Source organism: Suncus etruscus, chromosome 9 (genome assembly GCF_024139225.1).
Source record: "Suncus etruscus isolate mSunEtr1 chromosome 9, mSunEtr1.pri.cur, whole genome shotgun sequence".
Lineage (NCBI taxonomy): Eukaryota > Metazoa > Chordata > Mammalia > Eulipotyphla > Soricidae > Suncus > Suncus etruscus.
In genome coordinates this window covers 112,083,172-112,106,610 of record NC_064856.1, presented here as the reverse complement: position 1 = coordinate 112,106,610, position 23,439 = coordinate 112,083,172, and the positions used below count along the sequence as shown (strand labels likewise).

The 23,439-nt window shown below is 56.4% G+C and overlaps 1 protein-coding gene across 2 annotated transcripts in view; it reads left to right on the top strand.

The window, feature by feature from the left end:
• SHANK2 (SH3 and multiple ankyrin repeat domains 2) overlaps positions 1-8,904 on the top strand; it is a 169,644-nt gene extending 160,740 nt beyond the window's left edge. For both annotated transcript variants that reach the window (XM_049781183.1, XM_049781184.1), the window contains 2 exons: positions 479-2,828; positions 7,581-8,904. In XM_049781183.1, the coding sequence (XP_049637140.1) occupies positions 479-2,828; positions 7,581-8,145 (2,915 nt within the window). In that variant the 3' untranslated portion in view covers positions 8,146-8,904. The remainder of the gene's footprint in view (positions 1-478; positions 2,829-7,580) is intronic.
• The last annotated feature ends 14,535 nt before the right edge of the window (positions 8,905-23,439 follow it).

Below are 23,439 nucleotides of genomic sequence, written 5' to 3'. Positions count from 1 at the left end.
CCAGTGTGTCCCCAGCACACACACCCCACAGCAGACCCCAGAGTCTCACTCAGGACTAAAGCATGGCTGGCCCGGCCCACAGGACAGCGCCACCGCATGCACCATCCTCCCTTCTCCCCTGTCCTCCTTCCTCTGTCCTCCCTCCTCTCCATCCTCCCTGTTTTCCCTCCTCTCCCCTCCCCATATTCTACCCTCTGCCCCATCTCCCTTCTGCCTGCCCTTGTTCCTTCTCCATACTCCCTCCTGCCCTCCCTCCTCCCCATTCTCCTTCCTCCCTGTCCTCCTTCCCTCCTGATCTCCCTCCTCCCTGTTTCTCCTCCCCATACTCCACCCTTCTCCCTGATCTCCCTCCTCCCCACCCTCCCTTTTCTCCATCCTCCCTCTCCCCTTCCTGCCCCAGTGCTTGTGTCTGTGTGGTGTGGGGTGTGCCTGGCCCCCACGCCGCTGACCCTGTCCTCCACCCCGACCCTGCCTACAGGGATAACGGAGGAAGAGCGACAGTTCCTGGCGCCCCCGATGCTCAAGTTCACGCGGAGCCTGTCCATGCCGGACACCTCGGAGGACATCCCGCCGCCCCCGCAGTCGGTGCCCCCGTCCCCGCCGCCCCCCTCCCCCACCACCTACAACTGCCCCAAGTCCCCCACGCCCCGGGTCTACGGGACCATCAAGCCGGCCTTCAGCCCCAACCCCGCCGCCAAGGTGGTGCCCACCGTGCGCTCGGACACGGTGGCGGCCGTGATGCGGGACAAGGGCCTGTACTACCGCCGCGAGCTGGACCGCTACTCTCTGGACTCCGAGGACCTGTACAGCCGCGCGGCTGCCCAGGCCAACTTCCGCCACAAGCGGGGCCAGATGCCCGAGAACCCCTACTCGGAGGTGGGCAAGCTGGCCAGCAAGGCCGTGTACGTGCCCGCCAAGCCGGCGCGGCGGAAGGGCATGCTGGTGAAGCAGCCCAACGTGGAGGACAGCCCCGAGAAGACGTGCTCCATCCCCATCCCCACCATCATCGTCAAGGAGCCGTCCACCAGCAGCAGCGGCCGCAGCAGCCAGGGCAGCAGCGTGGAGGCCGAGCCGGCCGCTCCCGAGCCCGGCCAGCTGCGGCCCGACGACGGCCTCACCGTCAGCAGCCCCTTCGCCGCAGCCATCGCCGGTGCCGTGCGCGACCGTGAGAAGCGGCTGGAGGCGCGGCGGAACTCCCCGGCCTTCCTCTCCACCGACCTGGGCGACGAGGACGTGGGCCTGGGCCTGCCCACCCCGCCGCCACCGCGCCCCAACACCAATGCCGCTGCCACAGCCGAGGAGGACGGGGCCGAGCCGCCGTCTCCGTCCCCGCCGTCGGGGCCACCGGCCCGGGAGCCTGAGAACCACCTGGCTGGGGCCCTGGAAGCCGGCACTCAGGGGGAGGCCGGCAGGCCGCAGAACCCCAAAGGCGACAGCAGCCCCGAGGGCTACATCCACCCGCTCACCGGGAGGCCGCTGGACCCCAGCTCTCCACTGGCCTTAGCGCTGTCCGCCAGGGACCGAGCCATAAAGGAGGCCCAGCAGGGCCCCAAGGGGGAGGCCCCCAAGGCCGACCTCCACCAGCCTCTCTACATTGATACCAAAATGCGGCCCAGCCCGGACGCCGCCTTCCCCGGGGGGCCCCGGCAGAACACGCGGGGGCCCCTGCGGCGCCAGGAGACGGAGAACAAGTACGAGGCGGAGCTGAAGGAGCGCCAGGGCGACGAGCGAAAGAACATGTTCATCGACATCATGGACACGGCCCAGCGCAAGTCGGCAGGCCTGCTCATGGTGCACACCGTGGACGCCCGGCCGGATGCCTTCCTGGAGGAGGAGGATGAGAAGGAGGCCGACCAGGACGCCGAGCCCACCTGCCCGCCGCTCGAGGTGCCTGCGGACGCCCCTGACACCGAAGGTGCTTTACAGATCTCGGGGGGGCCCGAGCCCGCTGCCAATGCCAACGCCGCGCCGGGCAGAACCCTGGTGGCGGCGGGATCCGTGGAGGAGGCGGTGGCCCTGCCTTTCCGTATCCCCCCGCCCCCGCTGGCGTCCGTGGACCTGGACGAGGATTTTATTTTCACCGAGCCATTGCCACCGCCCCTGGAATTCGCCAACAGTTTTGATATCCCCGACGACCGCGTCGCCTCTGTGCCCACCACGCCCCCTGACGCGGGCAAGCCGAAGTCGGGCGGCGTCTCCCAGGGCCCCTCGCTGCACTCGGGCCAGCCCACCCACCCCGCCGATGCCAAGAAGCCAGCCAGCCTCGCCAACTGCCTGCCCGCCACCTTCCCGCCGCCCCCAGAGAGCTTTGACGCCGTCACGGACTCCGGGATCGAGGAGGCGGACAGCCGCAGCAGCAGCGACCACCACCTGGAGACCACCAGCACCGTGTCCACCGTGTCCAGCCTCTCCACGCTGTCCTCCGAGGGCGGCGAGCCCGTGGACACGTGCACCGTCTACGCCGACGGCCAGGCCTTCCTGGCGGACAAGCCCCCGGTGCCGCCAAAGCCCAAGCTGAAGCCCCTCGTGGTCAAGCCCAACGCTCTCTACCAGGACGCGCTCCCGGAGGAGGACGCGGAGGGCCTGGCCGGCGCCCCGACAGCAGCCCCACCCCCACCCGGGACGGCCAAGGCCCTGCCGCCTCGGCCCTCCAAGCTGTGGGGTGACGGCCCTGAGGTCAAGAGCCCCATCCTTTCTGGCCCCAAGGCCAACGTGATCAGCGAGTTGAATTCCATCTTGCAGCAAATGAACCGGGAGAAGACGGCCAAGCCCCGGGAAGGCCTGGACATGGCGATGGGAGCCAAGGCCGCCACGGGCCTAGTGCCAAGGTAAGTCCACAGGCAGACAGACAGACCGACCAGCAGGCTTGCCAGCCCAGCCCAGTTCCACGCGTGCCTCCAGAGCCTCCTGGACACCCCACAGGGCGTGGTCAGGCCCGGACCCATACCTAAGACTCACCAGGAGCCATCGTGCTTGCCACCACCCCCCAGCACTTTGCCAGACCACCCAGCACCGCAGCGAGCTGGCTACACCCACAGGCTTAGCGGGGGGGCAGGTGAAGGCACATAGGCTTGTGCTTGGCCAGCGTGAGGCCAGGTGGCCCCAGATCCAGGCACCGCAGGCGGCGGCCTCTGGAAACAAACCTAGGGAATCGGGGAGCTGGCAAGAGGGGGTGTCCGCAAGGGCTGCGCCGGAAAGGCCGTGTGCCGGAACAGGTGTGGACTGGGTTTCCCCCACTGCTGGTCAGGCACCGCCTCCTCAGCAGAGCCACCCCGCGCACCCCCAAGAAAGCAGGCAGCTCCCAAGCGGGCTACAGTCAGCTTCGGGCCAGGAAGGAGCCACTGGAAACAGGATCCCCTAGAATAGCGCTGTGCAGTGTAAGGAGCACTCCCTGTGGGAGGAGCCCTGGACACGCCTCAGCCTGGCTCTCCTGCCACAGCCATAACCCAATAATACTCTCTGGGAGGAATGTCTTGGGGCACCCCAAGGGGACTCCCTAAATTTCTTCATGCATTCCTTGCACTCAAGTCACCTCCCACTCAGAGCTGCCACCCGTGGTCTGGGGTCCGTGGCAGGCACTGTGGCCTGCGAAGACCCCGGCCGTGGGGGGGCAGGCACTAGGTTTAGAAGGTCCGTGCAGAGCCATCCCTATGCAGCACAGCCCCGAGCACTGTGGGGCACAGCCCAGGTAGCTCCAGAATCACCAGAGGAGTCTCCCGCAAACATGCTTTGGCTGGGGTCTCGGCTGAATCTCGGCTCCTGGAGCGGGAGGGTGGCACCAGGACGTCGCCACTTTCGTAGACACTACATCGAGGGGCCGGGGGAGGCAGGACCCAGAGCCAGGCTCTCTGCTGGGTCTCGGGGGAACAAGCTGACAGGGCTGGAATGACAGCACAGCGAGGACAGCGTTTGCCTTGCACACAACTGAGTAGGGTTCGATCTCTGGTATGCCGGAGCCCCAGGTAGGAGGGTTGCACCCAGGCACCCCACAGGAGGAACTGGGTGGAGGTCCGGGCAGCCTGTGGGCTGGTTGTGACACCAGGGCACTCTACCTGTCCTGCCAACTCAGGAGCTCACTGGGTCTGGGGAGGCGCCTGCTAGAGCCCCGGGTGACCTCGCCGGTCACGGGCTGAGGAGAGCAGGAACAGTCGGATCACACAGTCCCAGCGGCTTCACTTCTGCTTGGGGCTCCCAGTTTCTTGGGAGGAACAGTAGTCGATACCTCAGGCTGTCTGCAAGCACCAGGCAGGGGGACCTGCCCCTTCAGAAAACAGGGCGGCGGATGGCCCTGTGCTTGCCCAGAGGACGCTGGAACCAGGGACAGGCATTCACCTCTTCTTGCTGGGCACTGGGCAGGGATGGGGGTAAGGAGGCCTGGGTGGGCTGATACTATGTCTGTGGAAAAACGGGCTGGAGAGACAGGTAGGAGCCAGCTGCAGACCCAGATGCACCCAGGAGCAATTTCGGCCCACATAGTCCAGACTGGAGCACGGCTCAAAGAGTCTTCAACCTGACCTTGACCTATGGGCCTGCACCCACGAGGGAGGAGAGTCCCTAAAGGGGAGAGGCCTCCCTCAGGTGCACCCGAGCTCCATGGAAGGGTGAGGCTTGCACTCACTCAAAGCAGGAACACAGCTGTGAGGGGCCACATGGAAGGGTGTGCTGTGCCTTCTGCTGGATCACTGGGGTCCCGTCTAGGTCCCCTCACTCTTCGCCATGGTTTGAGAAGAGTATGTGACTGGCCCTCACTCTCAGAGGCGCCCAGGAGACGGCTCCTTCCACCCACATCCCAGTGGGGATGTTACTTGGAGGGATGCATCGACCGACTCTGGAGCAGAAAAGCCTCCGGCTACCCCTCCTTCAATGCACCCCAGGGCTCAGAGAGCCTCTGGAGCTCACCAGCAGAAGGGCTACTAAATGCCAGCTGATCCCCAGGGGACTCGCTGCAGGTGGCAGCAACAGCTGGACGCCTGCGCATGTGGCGGCCAGAGGTTCTGGGCAACAGGAGGAGCGAGCTAGAGCCATCCGCTTGGCTCACAGCAGTGCTGGACCTGGCCTCGCTCATTCACAGTGGTGCGGTCGCTTCTCTCTGAGGGCCCTGCCCACACCCATGAGCTTTCAAAGCTGGCTGGATCGGGCGCCCTTGTACCCCCATGCAGCTGTCACTGATCCAGGCACTACTTCCTGGCCAGGGGAGCCCAGGTGGGGAGATACAGCCCCCATCAGTACACGGACAGGAGGCACCCAGTGAGGCCCAAACTGCCCAGTCATGAGCGAGCAGTGAGGTCTGTGGGGAACCCCAGCGTCTTCCAAGCCTTAGTGCCCCCCACCATCAGCAAGGCCAAAGAACCTGCAGGAACGGGTCTGGACCGAGAGCACGGTGCGGAGGGCATTTGCCTTGCACACAGCTGACAGGGTTCAATCTTTGCACCCCAAAAAGTGCCCTGAGCACCACCAGGTGCAACCCAAAAAGTAAAAAGCAAGGGTGGCTGGAGCAATAGCACAGTGGTAGGGTGTTTGCCTTGTACGCAGCTCACCCAAAACGAACCTGGGTTTGATCCCCGGCATCACATATGGTCTCCCGAGCCAGGAGCGATTTCTGAGCTCAGAGCCAGGAGTAATCTCTGAGCGTCGCTGGCTGTGGTCCAAAAACCAAAAAATAAATAAATGAATCATAAACAAAAAGAACCTACAACAAGGTGTAAGGTGTGAAAGGGACACACCAACGGGCCCTGTGGAAAAGGTGGCAGGAGCTCCAGCTGGGACAGAAAAAAAAAACCCTACCCCCACTACAGCATGCAGCTCACAGCACAGTAGGGCAGAAACAAAGTCGCAGTTGGGTGCGCCCCCCAGGGGAGGCATCGTGCTGAGTCCCATCTGGGCTTTCAGGCTCGTTGTCCCCACAAAGCTGAGCTTTAAGGGCGCTGGAGCGGGGGGAGGGGGGGGCTGAAGCACACTTCATAGGTGCGGTGCAGTTCCCAGAACCTGGCCGATGCCCATGCTGGACTCCAGAGTCAGGCCAGAGCATGGGGGGCCATGGACGTGCTCCAGGAATTCCACAGCAGAGTCAGGAGGGCCTCAGGTTCTCCAGAGCAAGGCAGCTAAGTTCGCTGTGCGGCTGGCTAGTGCGTTCACATGTGGACGCCCAAACAGTTCACTGACCGATGACACAGGGCCCCACCACAGCCGCCGCTGCTCCAGCAGGGGCCCTCAGACATGGGCTCAGCCTGTCTTTTGTCCTTTTCATTCGCTCCCGGCGGTGCCTGCCCGCAGGAGAGGGTCGTGCTGAGCGCAAGTAAGTGCTGCCGCCTGCAGGCTGTGCTGGGCCTCTGGTCTCTGAGTGCTGCTCTCTCTCTACTGGGGGGGGGGGGGGCAGGTTCTGGGGATGCTGTGACTCCCGTGTAGAGGCTGCCTGAGTCGCTGTAGGCACTACCCTGAGCCAGGCTCCCCCAGACTTGGCTCCCGCCCCAAGGGACGTCACACACTCACCCTTCAGGCCTCAGAGCCTCCCCCATGAGCGGGGTCAGCCCTTCCCCCCAGTCAGCCTTACAAGGGCCTACTGGGCTTTGAGTGACAGGCAGGCAGGGGTGACTCTAGCCACAGGACCCCTCCCAGAATCCTTGAGAGGCCACAGGTGAGGGGCAGGCACCTCAGACCCAAAGCCCCCATGGCCCCCACTGCCCCTTCCTCCTATGGAACATTCCAGGCTTGCAGGAGCAGTGAGTCATACCAAGCAGGGGACGGTCACGAGGCTGAGGCGCCAGGGGAATGGCTCGGTGGGGCAGGACAGGCAGCCCCCTCAATCCTCGAAGTCTGCCCACTCCCACAGCTGTGGCGGGCGAGCCCCAGGACAGAGCGGCCCAGCTCTCACGGGGCCACTGGCCATTGGGCTGTATCATATAGGTGCCCATGCCAGCCAGGAACAGCCACGTCCTCGGTCCCAATCCCACTCGGACCGCACTGTGGGTGGCGTTTTCCAGGCCTCTGGCCAGCTCCAGAGCAGGGGCCCATGGGCAGTCAGAGGGGGCTGTGCCTTCAGTTTGGGGGACCACATGGGGCAGCGCCAGGCCCCTAAGCAGTGGCTTAGCAGTTCAGCCAGAGTCATTAGGGAGCCACTCGGAGGGGTAGTTGGGGTGGACAGGCACGTAAAGACCAGAGGCACATCCCCCGAGGTCCCCCAGTCTCCCCGGGACCTGGGGAGGCCAAGGCCAGGCTTAACATGTCCCCATTGGAGCCCCGAGACAATACCAGCAGGGAACCAGGGCTGCTTCCATGGGGACTGCAATGTAAGAGGGCTCTTCTGCACCCCTCAGCTCTGGGTTGCTTCAAGGAAGGATTGGGGGACCCCTCCGAGCTCAGGTTGGTAGGAGCCCAGCCCAGCAGCACCCAGACTCTCAGGAGGGCCCCTTCGGGGGACTGGGAAGGCTGGTTCTGCCTCCCCGCTGTCTGCTGTGCTCTGCTGTGAACCCTCACTCTGTCCCCAGCCGCCTGGTGTGGTTTTGCCGTGCGACCCCTGCCCTGCTGGCGGGCACCAGGGTGAGCCGGCTCGTGACCTCCTCTCTCTGCTGTTGCCATTTCAGAAGCCCGGACGTCGCCGGCACCGTCTCAGGGACACGGAGCACGACGGTCACCTTCACGGTCCGCCCGGGCACCTCCCAGCCCATCACGCTGCAGAGCCGGCCGCCAGACTACGAAAGTAGGACCTCAGGAACCAGGCGCGCCCCAAGCCCGGTGGTGTCGCCCACGGAGCTGCCCGCGGAGCCCCTGACGGCCCCGCTGTGCGCCGTGTCGCCAGCCCCCAGCCTCACAGACGTCTTCAGTCTCCCCGGCCCGTCAGCGGCCGGGGAGCTGTTTGGGCTGAACCCCGTGGGCCGCAGCCGCTCCCCGTCCCCCTCCGTCCTGCAGCAGCCGCTCCCCAACAAACCCTTCAGCACCAAGCCCGTCCACCTGTGGACTAAGCCTGACGTGGCCGACTGGCTGGAGAGCCTGAACCTGGGCGAGCACAGAGCCGCCTTCCTGGACAACGAGATCGACGGCAGCCACCTCCCCAGCCTCCAGAAAGAGGACCTCATCGACCTGGGCGTGACGCGAGTCGGCCACAGGATGAACATCGAAAGGGCTCTCAAGCAGCTGCTGGACAGATAAGACTGGCTGCACCCCGCCCCCCCCCTTATAAGTAGAGATGGGCTGACCGGGAACAGGCCGCGTGCTGTGCCGTGCCGGGTGTGCAACCCCCAGGCCCTGGGGTGACTGGGCAAAGGCCTGGGAGCACCCGCTTCTGAGCGGGCTGTGGGGGGAATGCCCAGCCAGGGAGAAAGCTCTTCGCGGGCCGAAGGAGAGGCACAGCGGCTCCCCGGGGCCTCCCCGCGCCACGTCCAAGCCATGCCCCTGTGGCCCCCGTCTTAGGCAGGCAACAGTGGCCCCCGGCTGCCTGCTGAGGCCCCCCTTTCTATTCCTGGGTTGCTGGCGCCCTCCCCCCAACTCCGGGGCCCTCCACGCACACTTGCCTTTATTTCCCTGTTCTTTGCCGGGTGAGCTGCCCCCTCTCACCCTGTTCCCAGCCCCGTGCATGTGTCTGGGGCCCCTTTCTTGGGCCTGAGGTAGCGAGACCCCAGTTTCCAGTGGATTGTGGCACCCCCACCTATCCTCCTGCGGTGGCCCCGCAGGCCCACGAGCCCCGAGGCTGTGGGCAGCGGTAGGAGTATGAACGAACGGAGCCTGGCTTTGCCTGCCTTTTCTTTTTTCTTTCTGCAAACCTCAGAGCAGCGTCCCCAAGTGGCCAACGAGATGTCCCGCGGAGTTTAGTCAGAGTACAAAGTCGCGATTCCAATGAGGGGAGCCCTGGCGGCCATGGGAAACAGCAGCGGCACCACCTGGGGGGGGGGGGCACGTGTCTGGGATAAGGTGTAGTGTCTGCCGGAGGGTCCTTCCAGGACCCTGAGAAGTGTGGGGAGGGTCTCTGCCTTTCAAACTCGGGGGGTTCACATCAAAAGCGTGTTGACTTGTGCCAAGATCAGAGCAGGCGGGCAGCCACAGGATATCCAGGACAAGGTACCAGGTAAATACAAGTGTCCAGAGGGAGACGCTTGTGATTCAGCCAGCTGGTGTTTCAGAACTGGCAGCTCGCTCCCTCTCCCCGACGATGGGCCCAGAATGCCACCGGCTTGTCTTAATAGCACCACAGCCAGCCAGGAGCGAGCACAGTGGGCCAAAGGCTCAGCAGACCACACAGGGTGACGGGGAAGGAGAGGCCAGGCACCTACCACCCCTTCTCCCTAGGAAGCTGCCCTGTGTCTTGCCCAGGCTGTGTGTGCCCGGAAGCCCCTCGTGGCCAACAATACCTCTGATTTCCCTCGGGGGCGCCATCTGCACCGGACAGTTGAGCATCCCAGTCAGGCTTCCAGAACCTTCCTTCTCCCGCCTGTGGATGGAGAGCAAATGTCAGGATTCTGGCTTTCATAACGATCTCAGAACTAGTCTAGCCCATCTCTAATTATAAGAACATGATTTCCCCCCCACCCGCCTCCTCTTTTTTCCTTCCCCCTTTATACACAAAATCAAGTGTCTGATTAGATCTGGACAGTTCTAGAATGAACATGTAAAATCTAGCAATTTAAAATTTCTTTCTTTACTGCAAGTTTAAATAGCTGTACAGATAGTTTATAAGCACAATATTTTAAGAAAAACAAACAACAGTGGCTGGTCTACTCGGCAGCCTTTGTGCCACTTCAGTGCTAGAAAATCGAAGAGAAAAAAAAACCTTTTGTGATTTAATAACAAACACTCTTTCTGTGGAATCAATCAACGAGTCTAGAGTCTTTTTAAATCCTCCCCTTTGGATGCACCTGAGCCGGCAGAGCTGGCTTCCCTTTTCTATCTTTGCTAAAACTTCATCATCCAGGACAATGATTTCTTCCAAAGCAGTTACAACTCACACTGCAGCCGTTTCTAGACACGTGCACACGCACAGGCAGTTTTTCCAGCCAGGCCCCCGAATGGGAAACAGAGTGTGGGCCTGCCCTCGGGTCGCAAGCCTTTGGCAGGCCCTTCCCGTCGTCGGCAGAGATCCTGGTTTGAGCGGCGGCCCGCTCGCTGTTCTCGTCCCGATGAATGGCTCTGGCACGAGGCACATCCCTGACGGGAACACGCAGGTGGCCTCAACACATGCACAGCTTTGTCTTCCACTCGGTGACAGTGCGCAGGCCACGGGGTCCACCCCTCGTGCGGTGCTGGCCGTGACCTCCCCACTAAGTATCAGGCAAGCTTCTCGCAGAGAGGAGAAGGCACTGCGGGCTGAGAGCGGCCCGACGGACTTAGGTAGCTGGCTGGCCCGTCTCCCTCCTTGCTCCCTCCCTCTTCAAGTCTTCAAGCCATCCGCCACTAAGCAGAAAAGGCCCCGGAAGGACTGAGAGCCGCAATGGCTTCTCCTGACAGCGTCTCCTTAGAGCAGGGCCCAGGGTTCCCCGGCCGTGCCGCCCGCCACCCGCATGGGCCACTGCAGCGCAGTGAGCTCCAGCTTGGGCCGAGGACTCTGCTCCAGAAAGCAATAGTCCCTCACTCAAATCACCGTCCACTGTTCTCCCCTTGGGGACGCTTAGGACCAGGCCCTCTCCCCTGACCCTCTTCGATGGTGGAACAAACGTTAAAACTGCTCATCTCAAGATCATGTTAATACTCTGCCAGATTTTCAGATCCACTTTTGTTATATACTGTAATTTAAATAAACTGCATTTACATGCCTAGTTTCTGTACTCTTGTGTATACAAAACCAAAATCTCTCAAGCTGTAAATTCTCTCTACCTGCCAAGACACCTTCTCCAGGGTGTCTGCGCACTCTTTTGAGTTAGTTCCGACAACAGAAATGACTCAATGTGACTCTTGATTTGCTGAACTTTACATATCACAAAGTGATTTTTTTTTGTGGTACTTTAGTTAATAAAATGGTGATTTTATTCCCTCCCCTTCCCTCCCAGTTATTGGACAAGCAGGCATTATCCAGGTTAAAAGTCTGGCTACGACTTTTTGTGTGGGGCCACAAAATATTAAGTTTTTTTCTTCCCATGAACAAGTTTTTTGTTTTTTGGATACTGATTCGTTTTCACACTACCGTTTCTGTAACTCATTCGCATTATCTATGTTGCTGTTACTTTTGTGCTTTTATTCTTTTCAGACTTTATTAAAAAACAAAACAAACCAACAAAAAATAAAAAAAAACAAGCTCCTGTAATTTGCACTTTCTCCCAATCTTTAAATCTTGTATGGCAACCAAAATTACTGTAAAAAAAATAAATATTCTATTGCACTAAGGTTGTGGTTCTGATTGCAAACAGTGAAAACTGTCTGAATTCAACAAAAGAGTTGCCAAACCTGAAGCCTGATACTGCTGATGGGTCTGTCAAAGCAGCTTTACCTCTCTAGAACTGACCAGATAATATCTTTTCTCAGAGCAGAGGCTCTTCTGTTACTTTCATTCCTGGGCCTCGCTTCCTCCCCCACAGCACTTTCTCTGTACAGATGGACGCTGTGTGTGGCCAGCCAGTGTCACCGTGCACTTAGCCCTGGCCAGGGATGGAAGCAGGGGTGAACAGGAGGGGTGGGCCAGGTCCGCAGCTTTCTTCTCAGAGATCAGGTCTTCCCCCACATCACCTACTCATCTCCTTGCCATGAGTTGGCAGAACAGGGCAGCCTCTGGCTGATGTGAACCCCACCACAGGAAGGCTTAGGGGAAGAACTGTCTTCCAGCAACGCACGAAGCTGGGGAGCTCAAACCGCCCCTTCTATTTTAGGGGAGCAGCTCTTCTCTTCCATACAGAACCTCGTTTTGGGCCTCATCCGTGAAAACCTGTCTCGAGTTCCTGTACATTTTCTTCTGTTCTGGCACATTCTCCAAAGTGAAGAGCAACATTCTGGGTCTGAGCTATGAACATTCCCCTTTACACCCTCTGTGGCTCATCCTCAAGTGCTCCTGCCTTACAGTCCACTGGTTCCTCCCAGGCCTGAACCCCACCTTTACGGCCCAATGTTCTCTCCCTGGTTGACTATGTCTGTCTTTGTGGGTTAAGAAAACAAGATTAGAGACTTCTTCTCGTACTCGGCTTCCTTTGCAGCATCGGGTTAACTAGCGAGCTGGAAGGCCATCCTGTGTGTGCCCATTCGCCTCCACACACAAGCAGGTCATGGTGCCATGGTGGCAGGATCGCCATGGCTGCTGCCTGCTGCCCCCATGCTCTCGTAGGGACTTGGGGAATTTCCAAACGGTGTCACAGACTGCGGCAGATAGGACCACATCGATGTTCAGCCCACACGGTATCAGTCACTGTCTCTAGCCTCTTTCTGTAACACGGTTCTACAGCCCACGTTCCTTACCGTTTTTAATGTTTCAAACTACGACACTCACTGTCCGTTGCTTCTACTCGGAAACTGTTTATTATCAATTCTGAAACTTTAATACAAGCCTTCAAATAAAGTCAGAAAAGATTCTAAAAAAAAAAAAAAGAGAGAAAGAAAATAAAGTGTGTGCCTTGGGTGTTTTGAACCTATTCTGCATAAAACCATATTGTATTCAAATGCTGTGTTATTTCATGACAAGATAAAATATCTTTCATGTATTCATGTAGCAGATAACATAGTTATAGTGCCTTGTTTTCTGACTGAGAAGCCCATACCGATGCACAACGGACAGTGAGACAATTCGAGACATAAAATGTTGGCAAGACCTAAACATGCTCTGGAGCCTCTCATCCTCAGACTGTGGCTACACACAGTCACTGAAACTCGAAAATAAAAAGAAAGTTGAAATACTATTGTGTTATCGGTTAATTTTTCCCTTGAGAGCGCCTCGCTACTAGATCGCGTCCAGTATTTTCCTGGAGTTCAAATCCACATCACATTCGACTGCTTCCATGACAAGCAGAAGGCCGTGGGCCCAGAGAGCAGGGCTGCGCGTGCTGGTCTCCTTCCCTCGGGTATATCGCTCTCTGGTGGGTTTTGCTGGTAATGCGCATCAGGTTGGCCGGCAGCAATCTGACTTAACTTTGTTAGGAATGGACGATATTTGTTCTGAGTGACTGAGGTTGCTCGTCACAGAAAAACATTTTCCGTTAAGGTTGAAGCACTATGAAGTCTGTCTTTTTTATTTTAAGAGAACGGTGTCTGTCGTTTTTAAGAAATTTGATTGTTGAGGCCTGAGAGATAGCATGGAGGCGAGGCGTTTGCCTTGTGTGCAGAAGGACGGTGGTTCAAATCCCCGTGTCCCATATGGTCCCCCGAGCCTGCCAGGAGCGATTTCTGAGTGTAGAGCCAGGAGTAGCCCCTAAGCGTTGCCGGGTGTGACCCAAAAACCAAAAGGAAAAAAGAAAATTGATTGTCTCCACTCATCAGGCCCCAGGTGCAGAATTAAGCATGTTGTTTCCTGAGAGGCCTCTGGCATCTTAGTCCCAAGTCCAGGATATAGTCAGCAGCCTCAGAGACTAGGCTCTTCGGCATGGGCTGGTTCGCAGAGCAGAGCACCCCATCTCTTCGGGACTCCTCCATACCCGGCCACTGTCCATTTTCCAGAGCAGGGCAGACACCCCTGCCACCTCCATGGTTCACCCCTGGCTCATCCTGAGCTGTTCTTCCCCCCACCCTTACCTCCATGAGGGAGGAGCCAGGTGCCATCCATGGAACTCACAGAGCAGTCTCCAGTGCTGCCCTCACTGAGAGGGTCAAGCAATCACCCCGGCCAGGCCTTCTAGAAGCCACTATGCATTGGGACTGCACAGATGTTTGGGAAGGATGGACAGGACTTCTGAGGGAGCCCCACCCACACACCATTGTCTCTGCTGGAACCATCTGTGAGAGCCACAGGGGTGCCCAAGCTCTCCCTTGCAGCCCTGAGCTGGCTGTGTTGGGGAACACATGGGGAGACATGTGGCTGAAGGAGTACTGATGGCGGGAGTTCATCTTACCTGCCCCAGGGCTTCAAGCTCAACTTACATTGGCCTCTAGGACTTGAGCCACCTGACCAAGTTCAGGCAGAGGAGAGAGAGTCCTCGGATTGGGGTGTGGACTGTGCCAGGGACAGACACTCCACTTGGAAGATGAGGAAATGAGTCATGCAGGGAGCCTGAGGAGGAGATCAGGAGCCACAGTGAGCTGCTCTGGTCAAATCCAAGTGAAACGAGAAAGAAAAGCCCCATCAAGGACACAGGGGCACCACAAGGGTTATGGGAACCCCCCACTCTAGCCCTCCACCCAAATACACCCAAAATGTGGGAAAACAGAGATGATGCAGAGGCAGCCTTGTCCTGCACCTCTCAAGGTCAAGTTCCTAGAGTCAAGCAAGAGTGTCAGGAAAGGCACAAGATGGGACTGGGGGGACACTGCTACCTCTACCCTGACAGGGTGATGTCACCAATGTAAGCCTTGCCACTGGCCTCTACAGAGAGCACCTAAGCCCAAATCCTCATAGCTGGGGCCAGAGAGATAGCACAGCAGTAGGGCATTTGTCTTGCAATCAGCCAGCCCAGGATGGACCGAAATTCAATCCCTGGTATCCCACATGGTCCCCCCCGAGACTGCCAGGAGCGATTTCTGAGTGCAGAACCAGGAGCAACCCCTGAGTGCTGCCAGGTGTGGCCCCAAAATCAAAAATTAAAAAAAAATTTAAAAAATCAAAAATTAAAAAATAAAATCAAAATCCTCATATCTTTAACCAACTGCAGCACCCCACAAGCTTCCTAGCATGATAGTTTGGGTGGGGCTCAGGGCGGCCAGGGTCTGTGTGGGGCTTTTCATGGGCATCTCTATCCTGCACCCCCAGAGCCCTTGCAGAGCAAGAGTGAGTGGCAAATAAGACTGGGGGAGAGGGACACCCGGAATCTGAAGCTGGGGGAGAGACGAAGAAAACAGCCACAGTCACACACCCAACGAAGCCCAGTCCTACACACCTTCCTGCAGCCAGGACCCCCCCATAGCCTCTTGGCTGCCACCCCAACCCCTTTCCAGAAGCTTCTAGAATGTTCTGCCACATTGACCACACCTGGCGATGCTCAGGGCTTAATCCTGACTCTGTGCTCAGGAAATAGCACGGCTGGGGCTGTGGTGCGGGGACCCTAGGAGATGCTGGGACTCGAACCCGAGTCTGTTGCATGCAAAGCAGATGCAAAGCAAAAAGTCGGCTGCAGATCTCACCATGCTACTGCTCCTGCTCTGACCACATGTTCCTCCTCATCTTTGCATGGCCCCATTCACCCCATTTCCTGCATGCCCCTGGCCTGCCATATGGGGTGCCAACTTGGGGGTCGACACTCCTTACAGCCCGTCTGCAGGGTGTTCCCTCAAGACCAGCCTGTTTATCTCACACAAAGTTCCCTCTTCCCTCTGAGCTGGAGACTGAGGGCGCCTCCAAAACTGCATGCCCCTCCAGATGCCCTGACGCCCCTCATGGCGGCCTCACGGGGAGGGAGGCCTGGTGCACACTGAGGGGGCAGCCATGAGCAGCTGACAGGATTTACTGAGGAGGCAGGCGAGACCCAAGTTGTCTGAGGAGCAAAAATGGGGGAAGGCCCCTCACAACCCTGACCTGGGGTTTCCCACGAGCATCCCGCACCCCCAGCTGCGAAGAGACACCAACGACTGAGCGGCCCTGAGGTGCGTGAGTGAGGCCGAAGCCTTTTCCCGCCAAAACGCAGCCACTGAGGGCGGGAAAGCGGCCTCCCCTCAGAAGGCGCCTGGCTGGGCGGATGCGCATGCGCAGAAGCCGGCAGAAGCTGCGCGCGGGAAATCTGGGCCCGCCTGCTGCGAGGTCACGTGCCCTGCGTCCACCAATCAAAATGAGCAAACCTACAGGCACAAACTCAGGGGGCCAATCAGAGCTGGCTACGGGGAAAGGGGTGGGGCTCCAGGGCGGGCCTCGTCGCATAGAACCGACGGGACCCGCTCGCCTCAGCTTCAGACGCGTTCATCGCCCTCGTGGATGGGCACGGGGCTACTGTTGGGCCTCCGCGGCCTCAGCCAGGCACGGACTCTCGTCCGCTGCTCCGCTTCCTCCTGGAAGCAAAGACTTTCGGGGGGGGGGGGAGAGGAAGAAGAAAGAAGAGGAGGAGGAGGAGGAAGAGAGAGAAAAGGAGACGAGAGGAGAGAGGAGAGCGAGAGGGGAGGAGGAGGAGGAGGAGAAGTAAAGAGAGGAGAGAGAAGAAAGGAGAAGCGAAGAGAGAAGAAAAGGAGAAGAGAAGAGGAGAGAGAAGAGATCAGAGAGGAGAAAAGAAGGAGGAGGAGAAGGAGAAGGAGGAGGTGGAAGAGAAGAAGAAGAAGAAGAAGAAGAAGAAGAAGAAGAAGAAGAAGGAGGAGGAGGAGGAGGAGGAGGAGGAGGAGGAGGAGGAGGAGGAGAAGGAGGAGAAAAGAGAGGAGAGAGAAGAAAGGAGAAGCGAAGAGATGAGAGAAGAAGAAAAGAGAAGAGAGAAGAGAAGAAAAGATAAGAGGAGAGAGGAGAGATCAGAGAGGAGAAAAGAAGGAGAAGGAGAAGGAGGAGGTGGAAGAGAAGAAGAAGAAGAAGAAGAAGAAGAAGAAGAAGAAGAAGAAGAAGAAGAAGAAGAAGAAGAAGAAGGAGGAGGAGGAGGAGGAGGAGGAGGAGGAGGAGAAAAGAGAGGAGAGAGAAGAAAGGAGAAGCGAAGAGATGAGAGAAGAAAAGAGAAGAGAAGATAAGAGGAGAGGAGAGAAGAGAAGAGAGGAAGAAGAGGGGAGAGAGAGGAAAAAGAAGGAGAAAGAGAGGAGAGAGAAGAAAGGAGAAGCGAAGAGAGAAGAAAAGAGGAGAGAGAAGAGGAGAGAAGAGAGAAGAAAAGAGGAGAGAGAAGAGGAGGGAAGAGAGAAAAAAGGAGGAGGAGAAGGAGGAGAAAAGAGAAGAGAGAAGAAAGGAGAAGCGAAGAGATGAGAGAAGAAAAGAGAAGAGAGAAGAGAAGAGGAGAGAAGAGAGGAAGAAGAGGAGAGGAGAGAGAAGAGAGGAAAAAAGGAGAGAGGAGAGAAGAAAGGAGAAGCGAAAAGAGGAGAGAGAGAAGAGGAGAGAAGAGAGGAGAAAAGGAGGAGAGAAGGAGGAGAAGGAGAAAAGAGAGGAGAGAAGAGAAGAGAGGAAGAAGAGGAGAGGAGAGAGAAGAAAGGAGAAGCGAAGAGAGAAGAAAAGAGGAGAGAAGAGAGGAGAAAAGGAGGAGGAGAAGGAGGAGGAAGTGAAGGAGGAGAAAAGAGAGGAGAGAAAAGAAAGGAGAAGCAAAGAGATGAGAGAAGAAGAAAAGAGAAGAGAGAAGAGAAGAAAAGATAAGAGGAGAGAGGAGAGAAGAGAGGAAGAAGAGGAGAGAGAAGAAAAGAGAGGAAAAAAGGAGAGAGAGGAGAGAGAAGAAAGGAGAAGCGAAGAGAAGAAAAGAGGAGAGGAGAGAAGAGAAGAGAGGAGAAAAGGAGGAGAAGAATAAGAAGGAGGAGAAAAGGAGAGAGAAGAAAGGAGAAGCGAAGAGATGAGAGAAGAAAAGAGAGGAGAGAAGAGAGGAAGAAGAGAGAGAAGAGACGAAAAAAGGAGAAAGGAGAGAGAAGAAAGGAGAAGCGAAGAGAAGAAAAGAGGAGGGATAAGAGGAGAAGAGAGGAGAAAAGGAGGAGGAGGGGGAGGAGGAAGAAGAGGAGGAGAAAAAGAAGGGGAAGGAGAAAAGAGAGGAGAGAGAAGAAAGGAGAAGCGAAGAGAGAAGAAAAGAGAGAAAAGAAAAGAGGAGAGAAGAGAGGAGAAAAGGAGGAGGAGGAGAAGGAGAAGGAGGAGAAAAGAGGAGAGAGAAGATGAGAGAGAGGAGAGTAAGAGAAGAGAAAAAGGAAAAGGAGAGAGGAGAGAGAAGAAGAGAAGAGAGGAGAGAGAGAAAACAAGAACAGCAGGTAGGACACGTGCCTTGTGCAGGGCCAAGGCAGGTGTCCACCCTAGCACCCCACTCGGTCGCCTGAGCCCGCCTGAAGCGACCCCTGAGCACGACCAGGGATGGCCGCACAAGAAGACAAAACACTTTTTGGAGCAAGACCGGGAGGTGAGGCCTACGGCCCCTGCGGATCGATCAGGGTTCAGTCTGGGATTCGAGGCAGGATTCTGCTCTCTGATCGGCTCAACCGCATAGGCAGCGGCTTGACTTCTCTCTGGACAAATGGGAAAGGAGTTTTCTACCCTGTTGGCTGATCATCCCTCCAATTGGCCCCAAGGAGGGGACACTGGGGCTTAGGGACCACCATGGTAGTGCTCCAAAGACCGAGATCATGGCTGCTCCCTTGCAAATCAGGGGTTTCAGCCTTTAGAGGCATCTCTCTCTCTCTCTCTCTCTCTCTCTCTCTCTCTCTCTCTCTCTCTCTCTCTCTCTCTCTCTCTCTCTCTCTGTCTCTGTCTCTCTCTCTCGCTCTCTCTCTCTCTCTCTCGCCCTCAGGCTGGAGCAGCTGGAGGGGATTTGAACCCCATAAATAGGACGAAGCGAAGAGGCAATAGTCCTAAATGGGACTCCCCAAGTGGGAGATGGCGCCCCCACGAGAGCTGCAACCATCACAGTAGCAGTCCTGAGAGACACTTAGGGTATGTTTTCTGTTCCTCAAAGAAGAGAGATTCCAGGCCAGAGAGAGTGCGGGGATTAAGGCATTGCTAACCCACGTTCAATCTCTACCAATACATAGGCCCCCCCAAAAAACATACAGTCAAGAATGATCTCTGAGCACAGAGCTAGGAGTAAGCCATGAGCACAGAGAGGGTGTGGCCCCTAAGTTTTGTGTTTATCTTATTTATTTATTTGATTTTGGTTTTTGGGCCACATCCGGCATTGTGTTACAGGGATTACTCCTGGCTGTCTGCTCAGAAATAGCTCCTGGCAGGCACGGGGGACCATATGGGATGCCAGGATTCGAACCAACCACCTTTGGTTCTGGATCGGCTGCTTGCAAGGCAAACGCCGCTGTGCTATCTCTCCGAGCCCATTTTTTTCTTATTTATTTTTCTACACTAAGAAATCACTCCTGGCAGGCTCAGAGACCATATGGGATGCCGGGGATCAAACCCGGGTCTGTCCCGGATCAACCATATGCAAGGGAAAAAACCTACCCTGAGTTATCTCACCGAGCCCTGTGTTTAATTTTTTTTTAAGTATATTTGAGGTGAAGGACTGTTTTCTTTTTTCTTTTTTTTCTTGCAAAAGGGTGAATGGCCAATAATTCTGAGAATCTGGCAGCTGGCAGATTTCATACTTAAGGAAGCTGGGTGGCCTTTACTGCATTAGCCACTTCGACGGGGTTCCCCGGTGGCAGAGGGCTGGTAATCAATCTGAGGACTTTATCCTGTTTGCCTTTTGCAAATGATTACCAAAGGCATTTCTGTTTTTTTTCCCCTGGGGAGGCAGTTTGTTTTGTTTTATTTCTGGGCCACGCCTTGCTGTGCTCATAGGTTGCTCCTGACAGACCCAGGGGACCCTATGCGATGCCAGTAAATGAACCCGGGTTCGCTGCGTGCAAGGGAAACACCCTTCTCACTGTGCTAGTGTCCCAGCCCCTCGTTTCTGAGCAATGACCTAAATTTCACTCAAATTCCTGAAATAAACTCTACTACAGTCTCTTTTGTGGGTTAATCTGCTTGGTCAGCTGGACACCACCATGGTCTCCATTTTATTTATTTTTGGTTTTGAGGTCACACCCAGTGGCGCTCAGGGTTACTACCGGCTAGCACGGGGGGAGCCTATGGGATGCCGGGATTCGAACCACCGTTCGTCCTGGACCGGCTGCATGCAGGCAAATGCCCTGCTGCTGTGCTATCTCTCCGGCCCCTGGTCTCCATTTTAACCTCTTTTTAAAAGGGAAGGGGATGAGGAGATCGATGGGGCTCCCACGTTCCATGCAGACCCCTAAGGGAGTTGAGAGTCTGCTCAGCACACAGAACCTCTCCCCACCCCGGTGATTTGGAGAGGAGCAGGTGTGATCAAGAGCAGCTCGAGGCCCGTTGCAGGCAGCTCGTGTGACCAATGCAAAAGCACACACAGCCACACACGCAGAGCTCACCAGGGACTGGCCAGAGCCGCTGCATCTAGGGCAGACACAAGCGCTGGGTCCACTGGGAACAAACGGGATGGTGGTTGCATGTCCCTTCCTCCAGGGGCCACGAAGTCTGCTGAAGGTCAAGTACCCGTGACCTCTGCTCTCCCGCACTAAGAAAATCGCCGGTGCGCCCAGGGGAGACACTGGTATGCTTCACTGCCCAAGGTGGGCTTGTTGGTGTGGAAGCCGGCAGCCCCTCACCCACCCTGGCCTACCTCTGGCTTCTCGCCGGCTCTGCTCCAGTGAGCTCCTGCAGTGCAAGAGGGAAAAACAAATATAGGTTGATTATCTTTTTAATCAGGAGATAAAAATACACGCGCTCCAGAATTCAGAACGTATCAGGGAAAAAGCGTGTCTTCCCCTCCGCGAGCCAGAGCCTATTAAGGATTCCCCGATTCTCCCCTGGCCTCGGCTCCATCTGCAAGCTTATGTATATGAATCATGGAAGAGCCAAATATAGCTCACGCTACACAACACCAGCACTTCTGAAAATCATTATGAAATGTATCTGGCACAGCCGAAGGACGGGGGAGCCGGACACCCCAGCTGAGCTGCCAACTGTACCTCTGCCCCCGACAGGCACCGGGGCTGGCCTCCTGGGAAGCGCTTCCTTCACTCGACAGCTCTGACCTTGCCCGTCACCCTTTCTCTGCAGGCGTGGTACACATTGCTCATTTAGATGTGTGTCCAGGAACAGCACGGAGGGTCATGGTGCCCTTTGAAGAATAAAGCTCTGCAGCAATGCTCTCTACCTCATGCCTGATGCATCCGGTGAAAAGAAGGTGCCCGGCTCTTACTCATCACTTGGCTAAGTTTAAGCTGCCGGCTTCACCGATATGAAAGCGATGGATGGCCGGAGAATTAGTGGTGTGGAGATTAAGGTACTGGTCTTGCATGCAGCCAATGCTGGCACTCTATATGGCCCCGAGGACTGCCAAGGGTCATTTCTGAGCACAAAGCCCGAGTGCTGCTGGGTGCGGCCCCTAGATATATTACTACTACTAATAAATGATCACAGATCTTACTCTTGGAATTTTCTCACAGTGCCTTGGAGACGCTCCAGAATTGGAGCAATAGTACCGCAGGGAGGGTGCTTGACTTACACACAGGCTACCCAGGTTCGATTCCCAGCACCCTCTGTGGTCCTCTGGACCCTGCCAGGAATAACCCTTAAAAATCACCGGGTGTGGGCCCGGAGAGATAGCACAGCAGCGGCGTTTGCCTTGCAAGCAGCCGATCCAGGACCAAAGGTGGTTGGTTCGAATCCCGGTGTCCCATATGGTCCCCCGTGCCTGCCAGGAGCTATTTCTGAGCAGACAGCCAGGAGTAACATCTGAGCACAGCCGGGTGTGGCCCAAAAACCAAAAAAAAAAAAAACAAAAAAAAAAAAAATCACCGGGTGTGGGGCCGGGCGGTGGCGCTAAAGGTAAGGTGCCTGCCTTGCCTGCACTAGCCTTGGACGGACCGCGGTTCGATCCCCCGGTGTCCCATATGGTCCCCCAAGCCAGGAGCAACTTCTGAGCACATAGCCAGGAGTAACCCCTGAGCGTTACCGGGTGTGGCCCAAAAACCAAAAAAAAAAAAAAAAAAATCACCGGGTGTGGGCCCGGAGAGATAGCACAGCGGCGTTTGCCTTGCAAGCAGCCGATCCAGGACCAAAGGTGGTTGGTTCGAATCCCGGTGTCCCATACGGTCCCCCGTGCCTGCCAGGAGCTATTTCTGAGCAGACAGCCAGGAGTAACCCCTGAGCAATGCCGGGTGTGGCCCAAAAACAAAAACAAACAAACAAACAAAAAATCACCGGATGTGACTCTTGGCCAGTGACTGAATGCCAGGGCATGAGAATGAGGGATTCCTCAGATGCTATCCAGATGTTGATGCTCAGTGGTTCATGTGGTGCCAAGAATCAGCTTCTGCATTATCCTTCAAATTTTATTTCAAAGTTTGGTTTTGGGGGGCCAGAGTGGTAGCACAGCAATAAGGTGTTTGAGCACTGCCAGGTATGGCTCAAAAACAACAAAAATAAAAAAAATTAAGGGGTTGGAGAGATAGTATAGAGGTAAGGCATTTAATGCCTTGCATGCAGGACGGTGGTTCAAATCCCGGCATTCCATATGGTCCTCTGAGCCTGCCAGGAGCGATTTCTGAGCATAGAGCCAGTAGTAACACCTGAGCGCAGCCAGGTGTGACCCAAAAACCAAAAATAAAAATATAAAATAAAAAAAAATTTAGTTTGGGGGTCACACCCAGCAGTGCTCAGGGCTTACTCCTGGCTCTGTGCTCGGAGATCACTCCTGGCATAGTTAAGGGGATCTTGTGTAGTGCCAGAGACCAAACTCATGTCTGTTGTAGTCATGGCAAGCATCCTAGGCCACTGTAATCTCTCTCCAGACCTGCATCATTAACTCTTCTACAAAGAGGCAGAAATACAGTAGAAAAATCCCTTTGCTCTAGGCAAGCACAACCAAACTGCACTGATTTGATGGCACCATCTGGTGGCTGCACTGGGGAAGTTCCGCTGGGAAGATGAGTGGACACATCATCCACACTTTCCTGTGGGCAAGGTCTTGCCCAAATGCCTGGTGGAGACTCTAGCTCCAGATGTTGGGACTGGACAAAGAAGTGAATGTGTCTTTTCACCCTCCAGTACTTCACAGCCGACAACATCCTGGAATACACCCCACTGGTACGGTTGGTCCCAAGACCCCGACTGCCTAGCTAAGTAAGGTTCTGATTGCCCAAGATTAACGCTCTAGGTTACAAATGAAGCATGCTCCTTCAAATGAAACATGACTCCTTCAGAGTCAACATGCTCCATGTTGACTCTGAAGCCTCCCCAGGCTGGAAAGGAGGGAGAGTGAGTGAGAAAGCAAGAGAGTGAAAGCAGAACTGGAGTGATAGCACAGTAGTAGGACTTTTGCCTTGCATGCACCCAACCCTGGATGGACCTGGTTTTGATTCCCAGCGTCCCATATGGTCGCCTGCCAGGAGCAATTTTAAGTGCAAAGCCAGGAGAAACCCTTGAGTGCCACTGGGTATGACCCAACCACCCCCCAAAAAGAAGTGAAAGCAAAAGAAATCACTGTTGCTCAGGCTGGCTTCACCTGTTTCCCTGGAGGTGCTCATGGTAAATCCAGGAGCTTTACCATGAGCACCTCCAAGATAGGTGCTTGCATCCCACTAGCCCCACCAGGCTGCAGCAAGTCTACTTTGTTGATGTAACAGTAATTGGACCTGGACGCACCCCTTGGGTGCATATGCACCCCATAATGGCAGTTGGACTGGACACAATCCCTGTAAAGGCCGGTATATCAGGAAAACGTTTGACAGTTGGTGGGGAGGACGGGAAAGACCAGAGCAGAGCCTGACAGCCCA